At 36.8% G+C, this 17,969-nt stretch overlaps 1 protein-coding gene across 10 annotated transcripts in view; it reads left to right on the top strand.

Annotated features, from left to right (window-relative positions):
- The window catches only part of SYNE2 (spectrin repeat containing nuclear envelope protein 2), a 261,703-nt gene that overhangs the window by 113,115 nt on the left and 130,619 nt on the right, over nt 1-17,969 (top strand). For all 10 annotated transcript variants that reach the window (XM_075129940.1, XM_075129946.1, XM_075129941.1 and 7 more), the window contains exons 55-61: nt 1,521-1,676; nt 3,509-3,649; nt 4,007-4,189; nt 5,020-5,157; nt 6,103-6,288; nt 7,399-7,521; nt 9,204-9,386. In XM_075129940.1, the coding sequence (XP_074986041.1) occupies nt 1,521-1,676; nt 3,509-3,649; nt 4,007-4,189; nt 5,020-5,157; nt 6,103-6,288; nt 7,399-7,521; nt 9,204-9,386 (1,110 nt within the window). The remainder of the gene's footprint in view (nt 1-1,520; nt 1,677-3,508; nt 3,650-4,006; nt 4,190-5,019; nt 5,158-6,102; nt 6,289-7,398; nt 7,522-9,203; nt 9,387-17,969) is intronic.

The raw sequence follows: 17,969 nt of genomic DNA, 5'->3' as shown, positions 1-17,969 counted from the left end.
TGCTGATGAGCTCTGCATGGTCACCTGCAGCTTGCCACGCTGGCCAAACAGGAAATGAGATTCAAAAGTTCGCGGTTCTTTTCCTGTCTACCTGGCCAGTGCATCTGAGTTGAGAGCGCTGTCCAGAGCGGTCAGAATGGAGCACTCTGGGATAGCTCCCGGAGGCCAATACCATCGAATTGTGTCCACAGTACCCCAAATTCGAGCCGGCAACGTCGATTTAAGCGCTAATCCACTTGTCAGGGGTGGAGTAAGGAAATCGATTTTAAGAGCCCTTTAAGTCGAAATAAAGGGCTTCATTGTGTGGACGGGTGCAGGTTTAAATCGATTTAACGCTGCTAAATTCGATCTAAAGTCCTAGTGTAGACCAGGGCTAAAAGTATTAACTGCATGTTCATATTTATATACTGATATGGAAGTCCATTTTACAAAGTGATATTTTCTGCTTACTGCAGGTCAGAGAGTTGTTTTCTTTCAAATACAGGTCATTTGGGAGCCCATCACTACTGGCACAGCCTTAATTGTGGCACTGTTACAGTAAGCTTCTTTGTGGTGTATTAGGTGTACAGATGTTTTATGTTCTTTACAGTTGGACCCAGTTGTCATAGCAAAATGGGAAAGAAAACTTTATTTCATCCATTGATACAGTCTTTCTCTGCATTGTACTTAGGTGTGGGACAGGATTCCCAAATGGAGGTTAGGATTTAAAGGGGAATGGTTAAACTTTATAAAAATCATCACCCCATAGTCTAACAGTAAAATAAAAAGTTCTCACTGCATAATAGGAATTTATCACTTTGCCCAATAACTTATTTAAAATTTGACACCACACAAAAATGGCGGAGAGTAGGGGAAAGTAACTGTAAAAACAAGAAATTTTGCAACTTGAAATTTTAGAAAGCCTAACAAACAAGTTTCTTTCTGTGAGAGGACTTAGTTCAGGTTTTGTTTCTAGGCCACAGGCTGTAGACAGTTGTTCAGGTTTCTTTTGTCTCACAAAACCTACATTCCTTACACAGGACTGGAACCTACTGTTTTGAAAGGAGCTGTGCTCTGCAATTCTACATAATTACATGAAAGCAGACACTTCAGCTTCGAGGCTGTTGCTTTTAGCGGTCTTTGTGTTGTTATAATAATGTAGCTGTTAAAATAATGTAAAACTTCTTTGAAAGTAAAAATCTAGTATTTATAATAGGAATGTCACAAAGCTGAACATTAAATCACAGAAGCACTTTAACATTTTAACCATAAATTATTTCTGTCAATAAGTATTACTGGAACAATAGTTTGACATTGGGTGGTATCAAGTTTAATTAATTCTTACAGATTGAAAAGCATCATTTGTCTAAACCAGTGAATATATCTCAGGTTTAATCTGCTTGCATAGGTTGTCAAGTGAGGTTTTGTAATGTGAAAACAACTTATTTAAATCATCATCATAGTAGAAGACTCACTTAGTTCCTACTGAGTCTAAGTTTTTAGTGTTTTATAAGTACTGAAACCTCTGAAATGTTTTTTAGGAGATTCGGAGTATAATTAACAGAGAGAATCAAACAATTACGGATATTATGGAGAAACTACGAATCAAGTATTCAGAAATGTATACAATAGTTCCTGCAGATATTGAAACACAGTTGGAAGACTGCAAGAAAACATTACAAGACCTAGAAGAGAAGGTAATAATGTGTGAAATTCACATTTTTATTTATTTGGAATGTTTTCACACTATATTATTGCTATAAGTACAAGTGTCAACTGAAAATGTTAGTTGGTATAAATGCTAATTTTATTGCATTCCACACTTAGTAAAAATGTATAAACTACAGATAAATTGCATGTGTTACCTCTGTATCCTTTTAAAATATTATAGCAATCAAGAAATTAGGGCATAAAATTTATTTTAATTAAGCTACAAGAAGAAATGGCAGATTCAGTAAGGCTAAGATGTATATACATTCTTTTATACCTTTCAGAACACCACTGTTCTCTTTCCCTTCAATCTTATTCTTAAACTTGACCAATAGTGTTTTTTATCCTCTGTTTCCCAATAAGTGTGAAACCTCATCATGGTATCATACACAGATGGATGATATGTTCAAAACGTATTTCTTTGTTTTGTGGGCATTTCAAAGCCATCAAGAAGTTCAACAAATACTTTTATAAACAGAGCTGCACACATGGCAGGGTATTATTAGTGACATAATTCTTTATAGCAACCCCTGGTGCACAGTGGTGCCCTAAAAAACTTGCCAGTTAATTTAGATAACTAACATTGTCTAATTTAGGTAACTAACACTGTCTCAGTATTTTCAGTATTCCCTAAGTATAATACATACAGAATAAATGAAATATCTATTTATCTAGAGCAAAGCTGTCAAAGTTTTAAGAGGGACTGCAGGGTGTGAAACAAGAAGAAAAAGAGAATCAGACTGGTCCATTAAGTTTGAGATAAAATTCTAACTTGGAAGCATAGAATTATTGTTGTTTATTCATTTTTACTGATTCTAATAAAAGGGGTGAAAAAGAACAAAATGTATCCTCTCTGGTGCACAGTGCTTTCATGCTCCCCAGTGATTAAGGCATCTCAGTCCTATTTTCAGAAGTGACTAAGGCATTTGGAAACCCAAGGTCTGATACGTATCAGTATAGGTATTTTGGAATAGGAGCATGTTTTTTTACTGTAATAGCTATACCAATACATCCCTCTAGTGAGGATGCTGTTATACTGGTGTAAGTTATACTCCTGTAGGTTGTGCTGGTTAGTGTAAGCATCTTTATACCAGTATACCTGCATCCACATTAAGGGCGGTGTACTGCTTTAACTACAGCGGTATAATTAATGTAGTACAATTTTTGTGTGCAGACTAGTCCTAAATGCCGAAGTCCCTTTAAAAAATTGGGCTTAGGTTCCTAAATCAGTTAGGCAATTTTGAAAATTTTGCCACAACTTACACCAAAATCATGGTACTCAGTATCCCTATTTCTTGTTCTTGTGGAGTTCTGCTGAGAGAGATTCTGCACTTGATTGTTTTGGGGCTTTAAAGTAATTTATTTTTGTAGTCAGTCTGAGCATTAATATAGTGGAAACGTGTAAAACCTTGATTTTTATTTCTCAGGCAAAACAGTGCTATCAGCTGGCAGATTATATTTCAGTTTTGATTTTTCAGAGTGAGGAGCTGGAGTGTGTCTTTTCCCTAGTACAGGTTGTATCTCTTACATACTGGCCAGAACAGAAACCAGCAGAAGTGACCCAATATTGTAGTATATTACATTGATTTGTATTTAATGCAGTGTTCCACCTGTCATTTTAGTGGGATGAAACTATTGAATGACCCATGAACTCAACACCATATTACTGTTGCTTCTCACAGAAAATCTAATTCTGGCTTATAGTCTTATGTGACTTGTCAAGGAAGTAATACAAAGAATTCTGAAACTTTTTGTGAGACATTATGAATAAACAAACAGATTTTTGTTACCTGCATAACTTTTCCCTTTACTATGACAGGTTAGCACCAAAATCTTGCAGAGCTCTCCTCATTATGTGATGAATAAAAAAGTAGAGAATATTAACAATGGCCTGCAAGCTGTTGAAAAGATGTTACAACACAAGAGTGAAAACATTGCAAAAGCCAAGGAAATTCAAAAGGTAATGTCTCAAAATTCCATTTTCTGAGTCTGAAGACCATGGGTCCAGTTACTGAATCTGATTTAGAAGACTGTCAAGGGATCTTCCGTTGTGTTTGCCTGCATACGCAGAAGCATCTACTTGATTACTACTTTCAAAACCTTTCTGCTCACAGCAAAAGATTTTTTTTCTCATTTGCCTTGGGCATGAGTGACCCAGGGTAGATACAGAAAATTCTGTACTAGTCATATCAGTTCATGAACCTTTGCAAATTCAAAACTCACATGCCCCATACAGGAAACATAAATTAGATATGTATCCTGTCAGAATAAGGTTTGACCGTAATGTTTTTTGTTTTTACCATATTCCCACATGTAGACAATCTGGGATGTGCTAGACCTTTGGCATTACAAACTGAATGAACTGGACTCAGAAGTGCAGGATATAGCAGAACAGGATCCATGTCACGCACAGGAATGGATGGACACTTTAATGATTCCTTTGCAGCAGTACCAGCAGGTCGCACAACACGCTGAGCGCAGAACCACACTCTTAAACAAGGTAAAAGCAAAGCTACAAGTGTCTTGGCTTAATAAAGGATCAGACATTAAAAAAGAGACTATGGTTAAAATGTCAATAGTGCCTACGTGGCATAGGAGCCTAAGTGTCATTGAGGTCTCAGTGGGATTTAGGCTTCCTAAGCCCAGATCCTCAAAGGTATTTAAGTGCCTAACTCCCACTGCTGTCAATGTGAGTTAAATGCCTAAATATTTTTGAAGATCTTGGCCTAAGTGCCTAAAACACTTAAGAAAATGGGAATTAAGCTCCTAAATCAAGTGTTTTTGATCATTTTATCCTGCTTCTTTATTTCATAGCAAGGTTAATGTCACCAAACTCCACAAAAATATATAGAGTGTTCTTTAATTTTCCCCCTTAACTGTTTCTGTTCAAAATATAGCTAAAAAGTCATTCAGCTAATAGGGCCAAACTCTGTTGATGTAAGTCCTTATGAGTTCAGTGGATGCCAGTGGAGAATTAAGCCTTCCATCTCTCACAGTTAGGGATTTCTCTCTATCTAAGTACCCATATGATCCTCACACTCCTTAATGGGTTTATTCTCACGACACTCTTAAGAAGTGGGAGAGTACCAGTCTCATTTTAAAGATAGACCTGTGGTAAATTAAGTGACTTGCCCAAGGACACACACAAAGTGTGGCAGAGCTGGGGATTAAATTCAGATTTTCTGTTTCTCAGTCAAATATGTTAACCCTGATTTGAGCAGAATAATACTTCATAATTCAGAATTTAGGAATAAATACAGCTAGTCTTTCATTTATAAGGGATGTTAACTTAGGGTGTTACAGAACATATATTTGAGTATTTTTTTATAGGCCACTAATAAGATGGAGGAATATGAGGAACTCTTGAAGAGCATGCAGTTATGGATAGAAACCACCAATCGTTTGTTAACCATGGAGGCTGAAAATGACTCTGCAAAAGCCCTGAGTAAACATGCCAATGCCCTTCAAGTAAGTGTATATACAAAATTTCTGTACCGGGAGCCCAAATTACAAAAACTGTGTAGCCTATTCTAAGTACCTCCAGCTCATGCAGGTATGGATTTTGCACAAACAGATTTTTTAGGCACAAATAAGGAAGTCCACTGAAAATCTGAACTTCAGTGAAAAATGACCATAGTGATAAAAAATGTCAGCAGCCATATAACAATATGACAGGTACGTTTTAATAGGGGATAGATCTTTCTCAGAAAACGGTAAACTTTGTGTCCTGGCCTTTGTCTACTTGTTGAACTGCTTTACAGTTGAACAGATTTTACAGGTCATGCTGCTGTTTTTAGTAAACAGTGTATTGATGTAGAATTAGTAGATCCGTTTTTTGGTTCTTGTGCATTTGTTAAAGCATTTTGAGATGAATTGTAATTCATAAATCAGTTTCCTTATGCACTTTAAAGTGGATTGTGGTAAGTTATTTCAAGTGTCAGGTTTTTGTAACATTATCAGAGGGAATTTGATGCCATGGGAAGAGTGGTGCAAAGACTGCTTTCTGTATGTGAAATCTGAGTTTTGGCAAGAGAAGGCATGAATTTAGCCCAGAAGAATCGTTTGCGCTCAGGACATGACTTTTATATAAAAAGTAATCACGAATGTCATTGCTGTTCCTAGGATTTTACTAGTGGTATTGTAGCCTTTCGTGGTAGGTTGTTATATATTATAATCTGCCACGGGGGGGAATATGAATGCAAAATTGTGTGAAAGTTTCACTAACTCCTGTTAATCCAAGGATTAGATTATTGTATTTAAACAAAGTCTTTACAGTTTGGAACATTAGTGTGTTTTGGGCTGGAAGGCCGAAGTATTTGAGAATGCAACAGAGGTTTGTATCTGAGCCGAGGTGCATCAGTGAATCAGGCAATCTAAGTGCCTTGAACATGCTGATGTGGTGTTTTTTTCCAGATGGCACTGGAAGATTCGGAACAAAAGCAGAATCTTCTACATAACATCTATTCACAACTGGATGAGTTATCAATAATCTTTGAAACAGAAAATATAGTGCAACAGATTAATGAAGTAAATGGTCAAGTAACATCTTTACAGCAAAAGATAGTGGAAATTCTTCCACAGATCCAGCACATGGCTGATGTAAGTCTGGGTAGTCTGAAAAAATAGCTTTTTATTGGTGTTTCATTAGATCGTATACATTATTTGCCAATAGAATGCAAGCATTCTTGTTTTAATAATAGGAATAACATATAGGTAAATGCATCATTTAAAAAAAATCCCAATGTGTTAATTAAGCTGTAAAATTCAAGAGAAATGGCAAAATAATTTGGGGGTGTGCCTTCTGTCTTTGAGGAGGAGAAATACAATGCTTATTACTAGCTTATTCAAAGGGCTTGTCTCCACAGAGAAATTTGACTGCAGAACTATACTGGTATATAATTACGTGGGGAGTTATACCAATATAAGAGTGCCTTTTTCTGGTTTAGCTCATCCAGTTTCAAAGCAACATAAGCTAAATTTGGAAAAAAGTCAATCTTATACTAGAATATCAGTGTCCACACAGGGTGCTGTACTGGTATAATTATATCAGAATAGTTCAGCCAGTAAACTTCCCCATGTATACAAGCCCAAGAGTAGTTCATGTGTGACTTCAACGTTATTTTGATTCCCTACTCAGGGATTAAAGCTATATCCTTTCCAGCTGACCACTAATACCTAATTCCCTATGTGAGTTATGACAAGGAGCCTGTGAAAGACAGTGCGATTGATAGCAACTAGCTTCTGGATCAGCAATACCAGTTGAATTGTATTGTAAATTGTAATTGAATGTATTGTAAATGCAGCAGCATTCAATCTCTGATATTGTACATTATTATTACTTTTTTACTAAGGTTCAGTTTAATACCTCTTTCTGATATGTTTCCGGTCAAAAAATATTGTATAATACAGATTGTTTTATTTATTTATTTATGTTTGAAGGGCAGCCTGAAAATATTTGTTATTAATATGAAACATTTAAATGAAAGCCATACATTTTGTAGTTCTAATTTGCATTAGAAGAAAATGTACTTCCTATTAAATTATTGGAGTACAATGTATTTAGAATTTAGATAAAATTTAGACCTGGTAATTCATTAATTTATTTGGTATTTATTAAGATAACAACAATAATAGGCACAATAACAATTCAAGTGGCTGTAAAATGAAATTTCATAGCCCCAAATATTTTGGATATTTCAAAACATCTAGGAGGTGGATGCCATTGAATCTGAAGTGAAAGTGATAGGGAAGGATGTTGCCAAAATTAAGACGATCTTGTCAACAGAAGATATATTAGATTTTTCTCCTAAGGAGCATCTTAGACATGGACAGGTGTGTATGTATCTTATTAAACCATTTTTTCTTACATTAAATAAATAAATCAACACATTTCACAGATATGAAGATGGTTGATTAATGAAAACAAATTATTATGATGCATGATTTGCTTTTGAGAGCAATAACTGTAAAATATTGTCCAGGAGTAGGTATACTATGGGAATTGTGGCTGTAATTCTCATAATCCAAAGGCTGAAGGAACTTTTTCACAATTGTATTAAGTGGCCTTGTGGTTAATGCGTGAGACTACGGGTTGGAACATCTGTGTTCTGTTTCTCTCTGCAGCAGATTTCCTATGTGACCTTGGGCAAGTTGTTTATGCTTAAATTTTCAGAAGTGCACATTAATTTTTGATGTCTCTATTTCTGGAAACTTTATGGCCCAATTTTCAGAGGTCATGATGACCCAAACGCTAGATAATATCAACATAAACTGCAGGCAACTGGCACTTTGAAAAATCAGGTCCTAGGTTTCAGGTTGGACACTCAAAGTTGAGGCAAAAGTTGATATTAATTTCTCTGTACCTTATTGTCCTCATTTTGTGAAATGAAGGTGATTATATTACCTCAAAAGGGCAAATTCATTTGTTTTTTACAAAACACTTGAAGATAGTTGGATGGAAACATGTATATATGTGCAAAGTCTTATTATCCAAGTCCCTTCCAGTCTTACATTTCTATAATTTCATGATTATTTATCAATTCAAGACTTCATTGCAAGGATATTTTGGCCAGGATGTTCTGCCTTCCATCCCTGGGTACAATAAATCAAAGTATTAAAGACATTTTCTATTTATTTTTTCCCTGTGTCTACAAGCCACATTTTCAGTTCACCTACATGCAAAATTTGTGGATTTAGTTTAAGAGGAAAGCTGAAAGTTTGGTCATGTTTGGTGTTCTGTTACCCAAAGGGCACTTGTTGTAGCTGTTACAGTATATGGAGAAGTGAGTAATATTGTGAAGAAATATTTCACCTTGAAAACAGTATTCTTCCTTTCCGAATTGTAGCCTTTGTCCATATTAGAGAAATATACAAAAAGTTCCCACTGATCTGAACACTTGCGAACCATAATGTAGATAGGGTCTTGCTAGTTAGACCCATTTTCACAACCATTTTAGTGAAACCTGCTGAAAGCAAGTCTAGTGCTTGGGTAATTTTAATGTTTCAATGAGCTCCATCAATCTCTGATGAAATCAGTGTGACTGAGATAAGGTAACAAACAGGTCCAGCAACCTTTACACAGAGTCATGCAGATTTCATCAGAAATTGATGGAGTTCATTGAAATGTTAAAATTACCCAACCACTCAGTAAAACTATAGTACATTAGACATGACTTTCTGTCGGCATTTATTTATCAGGTAGAATGTTCTGTGCTAATTGCATATGTGTTTTCAGTAATGTGCAGTATTTCCACCATATGCCTCAGATCCACAAGATGGACAGAAATAGTCCTAATGGCCCCTGTCCTGCACGTGTCATGACACACTCCTCTTGTTTGTACAGTCTCATCATATATTTTTTGAAAACATTCTGAGGTAAAAGTTCTCAGAAGGTAAACTGAGAGAAGGTCTAAAATCAGTCCTGCAGAATTTACATAAGAGACCTTTTAACTGCGTGACAAAATTGATCATTGTTTCTTCTTCATAGTGTATTCTGGTTATATTTACATTTTTAGGTTATACTTGGCCACATCAGTCCCTTGCAGAAGACCCTTGCTGAGATACAGGGCTACAAAGAAGGTCTTAGGTTACCAGGAATGAGAATGCAACCTCTCTCAGTCTTCAGAAGAACAGCTCAACTTGTGAAAGAACTGAAAATGTTAGAAAAAATGACCAAGGAACAAAATGAGCTACTGGAGGTAAAGTATTTGCATTTACATCAGATTCATTTGTTCTGAAATTTCATACAAAACTTCTTAAATTGGTGGTAATTTTTTTGGTGATGAGACATGATTGTTAAGGCAGGACCATCATACACCTACCAGGTCTCCGTTTTTGCTGGGTAATTTAATACAAGGACAAAGCATGCTATAACTGTTTCGATGTTTATTTTAAATTTGGAATTCAGCTAAAAGAGAGATAGATGCCAGTTTCTTTTCCCAGATAGCTAATGCCTTATGGCACCTTGTGGTAGTTTTGGGTATTACACAATAGCAGTGACTTAATTGTCATATTACTTAAATACCTGTGCCCCCACAACCCAAGTCAATGCAAGCTGTAGGTGCTCAGCACCTCTGAAATTCAGATCCTACATCTTTATACAGAACATACAAATATTTTTGTTATATATACCTACCATTTAATAGTAATTTAATTACATTCACGTTAATTATTAAAATGTGAATAGTGCAAAGTCTGTTGCTGAAGGAGTTATTTCTCAAGGATGTAATCTTTTCTTATCAGTAAAGCACAATGGGCCAATTTCCTCCATTGTAAATTGTACTGCTTATCATTCTGAAGCTGAACATCTCCTGACCTGACCTCAGATTAGGTACTGCAACTGTACTTGCTATCCTGGGAAGCAGTGACTCTAAAAAAGATTTGGGGCTACTGGTGGATAATCAGTTGAATGTGAGCTCCCAGTGCGATTGATGCTGTGGCCAAAAGGGCTAATGCAGTCCTTGGATGCATAAATGGGAATCTTGAGTAGGAGTAGAGAGGTTATTTTACCTCTGTATTTGGCACTGGTGTGATCACTGCTGGAATAGTCTGTCTAGTTCGGGGGCCCACAATTTAAGAAGGATGTTGAAAAATTGGAGCGAGTTCAGAGAAGAGCCATTAGAATGATTAAAGGATTAGACAATATGTCAAGGAGCTCAATCTATTTAGTTTAACAAAGAGAAGGTTACCAGGTACTTGATTACAGTCTATAAGCACCTACTGGGGGAACAAATATTTTATAATGGGCTCTTCAGTCTAGTAGACAAAAATATAATATGATCTAATGGCTGGAAGTTGAAGTTAGAAAAATTCAGACTGGAAATAAGGTGTAACTTTTTAACAGATAAATTAACCATTGGAACAATTTACCAAGGATTGTGGTAGATTATCCATCACTGACAATTTTCAAATCAAAATTGGATGTTTTTCTAAACGCTGTGCTCTAGGAATTATTTTTGGGGAAGTTTTGTGACTTGTGTTATAGGATGTCAGATGAGATCAGTGGCGTTCAACCTTTCCTGACTACTGTATATTTTTCCAGAGTCTGATTTCTCTTGCATACCCCAAGTTACACCTCAGATAAAAACTACTTGCTTACAAAATCAGACATAAAAATAGAAAAGTGTCACAGCACACTATTACTGAAAAATTGCTCACTTTCTCATTTTTACTATACAATTATAAAATAAATAATTGGAATATAAATATTGTACTTACATGTCAGTGTATAGTAAATAGAGCAGTATAAACAAGTCATTGTCCATATGCAATTTTAGTTTCTCTTGACTTTGCTAGTGCTTTTTATGTAGTCTGTTGTAAAACTAGGCAAATATCTAGATGAGTTGATGTACCCCCGGACGATCTCTGCGTTCCTCCACGGATACGCATACCCCAGCTTGAGAACCACCGGACTAGATGATCACAATGGTCCCTTCTGGCCTTGGAATCTATTAATATTTCTGGGTGAGCAGGAGAGTGGAGGCTCAGGACTAAACAATCTAAGATGGGTCTCTGCATTTCTCAGCATGATGTCATCAAACAAAAGTTTTTTTTCTTCTTAAACACACCTTTTAACTGTTCTCTAGTAAAGAGAGTGCTTTAGCACTTCAAGGGCTATTGTTTCCACTGCTCGGCCATTTGGTGTTCATATGAAGGTAGCCATCATTGATCCTAGATGTGTGCTTATTTGCCCAAGCTTTAGAGGAGCTGGTATGGAATATGCCAAAAGGTATGCACATTCTTATAGTTTGAGGAAGGCCGGGGCTCTAGGGGCTGTAACAATGTACTTCAGTGTTCAATGCTGAAGCAGCATCTTGTGGTGAAGACTTACCTAGGTGTCATGAATTTGGGGTTCTGTTCATTTTTTACCCCAGATTTCCTGTGTGAGCCTCTGATGTTCTACATTTGTAAAATGGAGGTGATAACGTGCCTGTGAAGTAGATGTATATTGTGAAGCTAAGTTTGCAAAGCACATTGAGATCCTCAGATACGAGATGCTATACAAGTGTAAAGTATTATTATTATTATATGGTTCCCATTGGTTCAGATGGGCCCTTGGGTATAAGTTTTCCTGCTTTGAAATATATTGTACTTGTTGGAAGCCATATAATGTTTATGCTCGGCATTTTCATAGAATCATAGAAAATTAGGGTTAGAAGAGACCTCAGAAGATCATCTAGTCCAACCCCCTGCTCAAAGCAGGACCAATCCCAACTAAATTATCCCAGCCAAGGCTTTGTCAAGGCGGGCCTTAAAAACCTCTAAGGATGGAGATTCCACCACCTCCCTAGGTAATCCATTCCACTGCTTCACCACCCTTCTAGTGAAATAGTTTTTCCTAATATCCAACCTAGACCTCCCCCACTGCAACTTGAGACTATTGCTCCATGTTCTGTCATCTGCCACCACTGAGAACAGCCTAGCTCTGTCCTCTTTGGAACCCCCCTTCAGGTAGTTGAAGGCTGCTATCAAATCCCCCCTCAGTCTTCTCTTCTGAAGACTAAATAAGCCCAGTTCCCTCAGCCTCTCCTCATAAGTCATGTGCCCCAGCCTCCTAATCATTTTCGTTGCCCTCTGCTGGGCTCTCTCCAATTTGTCCACATCCTTTTTTTGTGTGCGGGGGGGGGGGGGGGGGAACTGGACGCAGTACTCCAGATGTGGCCTCACCCGTGCCAAATAGAGGGGAATAATCATTTCCCTCGATCTGCTGGCAATGCTCCTACTAATGCAGCCCAATAAAGGGCACACTATTGACTCATATCCAGCCTCTTTGCCTTTATCTCCTACAAATCCAACTCAATTTTTAAATGAGATTTCTTCATTAGAAAACAGATGGGAAAAATTGCATTTCTTGGCAACTTGGGTGTCATACCTTGCAGCAAAGACTCTCCAGTCCTGTTGTGTAGGTTGAAAGCAAGTGTAGTCCAATACAAGTCTATTGTCTGACTAATTTATTACATGGGAAGAAGTGTACTAAAGCGTGGACATTTTATTATTAACTGTGCATCAGAAATGTAAGTGCTTTGTTGTAAAGGCAACCAGAATGGAAATAATGTGCTCTTATTTTTAAAAAAAATCCTTGGATATTTATTTTGAATTCTTAAGTGTGTATGTGTTTATGTATATATTACTCTCGGTTTACATTTATCAAGTGATATTGTAATAGAACAATCCTAATAATTTTATTATGATTAAATTCCAGCATAACAAAGCATAGTGATATATCACAGAAACAAAAAAGAATTAGGTGATGTTGGTTTGTATATTCCTTGGGGGTAGGTCTTCAATCAGCTTTCACCAAGGATTAATTTAACCATTTTTGTTTGTATTTTGGCCTGTGGAGTGCCATGCATACCAACAGCACTCTATAAATAACACTCAGGTTAGAGGGTATAAAGAGTACAGCTGGGTTTCCTGACTTCCTATATAAGAGGGACACTGTTCTCATATTTTAAGATTAGGACTGTCAAGCAATTAAAAAAATTAATCGCGATTAATTGCCCAATTAAAAAAATTAATCACGATTAATTGCATTGTTAAACAATAATAGAATATCATTTATTTAAATATTTGTGGATGTTTTCTACATTTTCAAATATATTGATTTCAATTATAACACAGAATACAAAGTGTGCAGTGCTCAGTTTATATTTATTTTTTATTACAAATATTTGCACTGTTTTTGTTTAAAAAACAAAAAAAGTATATTTCAATTCACCTAATACAAATACTGTCATGCAGTCCCTTTCAATGAAAGTTGAACTTACAAACATAGAATTATGTACAAAAAATAACTGCATTCAAAAATAAAACAGTGTAAAACTTTAAAACCTACAAGTCCACTCAGTCCTACTTCAGCCAATCGCTCAGACAAACAAGGTTAGTTACAATTTGCAGGAGATAATGCTGCCCACATCTTGTTTACAATGTCACCTGAAAGTGAGAACAGGCATTCGCATGGCACTGTTGTAGCCGGCATTGCAAGATATTTACGTGCCAGATGCACTAAAGATTCATATGTCCATTCATGCTTCAGTGTCCATTCTGATGATGGGTTCTGCTCGATACTAATCCAAAGCAGAGCGGACCAATGCATGTTCATTTTCATCATCTGAGTCAGATGCCACCAGCAGAAGGTTGATTTTCTTCTTTGGTGGTTCGGGTTCTGTAGTTTCCACACCAGAGTGTTGCTCTTTTAAGACATCTGAAAGCATGCTCCACACCTCATCCTTCTCAGATTTTGGATGGCACTTCAGATTCTTAAACCTTGGGTCGAGTGCTGTATCTATCCTTAGAAATTTCACATTGGTATCTTCTTTGCATTTTGTCAAATCTGCTGTGCAAGTGTTCTTCAAACGAACATGTGCTGGGTCATCATCCGAGACTGGTATAACATGAAATATATGCAGAATGTGGGTAAAACAGAACAGAAGACATACAATTCTCCCCCAAAGAGTTCAGTCACAAATTTAATTAACACATTATTTTTTTAATGAGCATCATCAGCATGGAAGCATGTCCTCTGGAATGGGGCCTAACCATGAAGGAGCATATGAATGTTTAGCATATCTGGCACGTAAATATTTTGCTACACCGGCTACAGAAGTGCCATGTGAATGCCTGTTCTCACTTTCAGGTGACATTGTAAATAAGAAGCAGTCAACAATATCTCCCATAAATGTAGACAAACTTGTTTGTCTTAGCAATTGGCTGAACAAGAAGTAGGACTGAGTGGACTTGTAGGCTCTAAAGTTTTGCATTGTTTGCTTTTTTAGTGCAGTTATGTAACAAAAAAAAATCTACATTTGTAAGATACACTTTCACGATAAAGAGATTGCACTACAGTACTTTTATGAGGTGAACTGAAAAATGCTATTTCTTTTGTTTATCATTTTTACAGTGCAAATATTTGTAATAAAAATAATAATATAAAGTGAGCACTGTACACTTTGTATTCTGTGTTGTAATAGAAATCAATATATTTGAAACTGTAGAAAAACATCCAAAAATATTTAATACATTTCAATTGGTATTCTATTGTTTAACAGTACGATTAATTACAATTAATTTTTTTAATTGCAGTTACTTTTTGTGTGTTAATCGTGAGTTAACTGCGATTAATCGACAGCCCTATTTAAGATGTATTGTGCTAATTTATCAACCTGTGTTATCTTTTTCAGACTTATCTACAAAAAGTAATATCTCTTAAAATTAGATTTTCTTATACTAGTTTAGTTTAGCCAAAGTCTGTATTGCTGATGTAAATTGGGGCAGTCAATGAAGCTATGCCAGTTTACACCAGCTGAGGACTTGGCTCTCATTGTTAGTGCATCATGTTTGGATCCAAATACTTCCCAATATGTTTTCCTGCCAGCCTTCCCCCACCCACTTTCCTGTCCATAAAAACTGTTCGTTGACATAGTCAAAAAACCTACGCAAGGCCTGGAACTTGTGTAAGGGTAACAGAATAAGACACAAAGCAAAAATCTTCTTTTGTAAGCTCTGCAGGGCAGGGACCATCTTTTTGTTCTGTTTTTGTGTAACGCCTAGCACAGTGGGTTCCTGGTCCATGATTGGGGCTCCTAGGCACTATGTTAATAGATAAATAGTGAGGATAATAATAATAAATAAAACATAAAATAACAACTCAGTGAAAACCTCTGCTTTTTAGTAGGAGATATGTCCACTTAATGATGTCTGCATTGTACTGGACTTCCAGAAGATTTTTGTGACTGGGGATTTGCAAGACTAGGCCCAAAATAATTTTTTTTAAAAATTTTCAGTGTGGGTCTTGCATTCTTTAGAACTGTCTAGTCACAAGCAAGTCTTAATTTGTATTTACCAGAGTCATTTTCAATTGCTTTGCAAGTTACTTTGCTCTTAAAATAAAATCTATTCTGAGTAGCCACCGGGGCTAATACATACTGGATGGGACAAGAATTGATGAGATATAAAGTAGTTTCATAGATTTCAAGGCCAGAACGGACCTTTATCATCATCTAGTCTGACCTCCTGTATAGGCCATAGAAGTTCCCCAAAATAATTCCTACAGCACATCTTTTAGAAAAACATCTGTCATAAATATAAAGGGAAGGCTAACCACCTTTAAATCCCTCCTGGCCAGAGGAAAACCCCTTTCACCTGTAAAGGGTTAAGAAACTAAAGATAACCTCGCTGGCATTTGATCAAAATGATCAATGAGGAGACAAGATACTTTCAAAGCTGGGGGGGCGGGGACAAAGGGTTCTTTCTCTCTGTGTGTGTGTTGTTTTTGCTGGGACCAGAGCAGGAATGCAGGTCAGAACTACTGTAAAGGGTTAATAGGCAATCTAGTTAGATATGCATTAGATTCTGTTTTGTTTAAATGGCTGATAAAATAAGTTGTGCTGCATGGAATGTATATTCCTGTTTTTGTGTCTTTTTGTAACTTAAGGTTTTGCCTAGAGGGATTCTCTATGTTTTGAATCTGATTACCCTCTAAGGTATTTACCATCCTGATTTTACAGAGGTGATTCTTTTACTTTTTCTTCAATTAAAATTTGTCTTTTAAGAACCTGATTGCTTTTTCATTGTTCTTAAGATCCAAGGGCTCGGGTCTGTGTTCACCTATGCAAATTGGTGAGGATTTTTATCAAGCCTTCCCCAGAAAAGGGGATGTAGGGCTTGGGGGGATTTTGGGGGGGAAAAACATTTCCAAGTGGGCTCTTTCCTGGTTATATTTGTTAGACGCTTGGTGGTGGCAGCAATAAAGTCCAGGGACAAAAGGTAAAATAGTTTGTACCTTAGGGAAGTTTTAACCTAAGCTGGTAAAAATAAGCTTAGGGGGTTTTTCATGCAGGTCCCCACATCTGTACCCTAGAGTTCAGAGTGGGGAAGGAACCTTGACAACATCCAGTCTTGCTTTCAAAATTGTCAGTGATGGAGAATCTGCCACGACCCTTGGTAAGTTGTTCCTATGGCCAATTACGTTCACTATTAAAAATGTATGCCTTATTTCTAGTCTGAATTTGTCTAGCTTCAACTTCCAGTCATTAGATCATATTATAACTTTGTCTGCTAGACTGAAGAGTCACTTATTAAATATTTGTTCCCCAACTAAGTACTTATAGGCTGTAATCAACTCACCTGGTAGCCCTCTCTTTGTTAAGCTAAATAGATTGAGCTCCTTGACATGTTTTCTAATCCTTTAATCATTCTCATGGCTCTTCTCTGAACTCTCTCCAATTTTTTAACATCCTTCTTGAATTGTGGGCACCAGAACGAGACACGATATTCCAGCCGTGGTCACACCAGTGCCAAGTACAGAGGTAAAATAACCTCTCTACTCCCATTTGAGATTCTCTTGTTTTTATGCATCCCAGGATTGCATTAGCTCTTTTGGCCACAGCGTTGCTCTGAAATCTCATGTTAAACTGATTATCCACTACCACCCCCAAATCTTGTTCAGAGTCACTCCCCCATCCTGTAAGTATGGCCTACATTTTTGGTTCCTAGCTATATGCATTTACATTTAGCCATATTAAAATGCATATAGTTTGCCTGTGCCCAGCTTACCAAGCAGTCCCGATCGCTCTGTATCAGTGACCTGTCCTCTTTGTTATTTACCATTCCTCCAATTTTTGTGTCATCTGCAAACTTTATCAGTGATGATTTTATGTTTTCTTTGAGGCGATTAAAAACATTAAATAGTGCAGGGCCAAGAACAAGTCCCTGAAGGACCCCACTAGAAACCCACCAGTTTGATGATGGTTCCCTGTTTACAGTTACAATTTGAGACCTATCAGTTAGCCAACTTTTACTCCATTTAATCCATGCTGTGTTCATTTTATATGATTCTAGTATTTTTGTCAAAATGTCATGTGATACCAGGTCAAACACTTTACAGAAGTGGTTTATCAACCAAACTTGTAATCTCATCAAAAATGGATATCAAGTTAGTTTGACAGGATCTATTTTCCATAAACTCATGTTGATTGATACTAATTATATTATCTTCCTTTAATTCTTCATTAATTGAGTCCCATGTCAGCCACTCCATTATCTTGCCTGAGATTGATGTTATACTGACAGGCGTAAAATTACCCAGGTCACCCACTTGTCCTTTTAAAATATTGCCGCAACAGCAGCTTTCTTTGAGTCTTCCAGAGCTTCTCCAGTGTTCCAAGACTTCCTGAAAAGCAATAACTGTCCAGCGAGCTCCTCAGCCAGCTCTTTTAAAGTAGGCCCAACCTGTTAGCGAAGAGTGGAAGGTCAGGGAAAGAGAGAGTTTTGGACATCGGTTA

This window comes from Caretta caretta, chromosome 6, assembly GCF_965140235.1.
Source record: "Caretta caretta isolate rCarCar2 chromosome 6, rCarCar1.hap1, whole genome shotgun sequence".
NCBI classification, from domain to species: Eukaryota; Metazoa; Chordata; order Testudines; family Cheloniidae; genus Caretta; species Caretta caretta.
The sequence above is the reverse complement of the archived record's forward strand: the minus strand, read 5'-3'. Positions and strand labels throughout refer to the sequence as shown.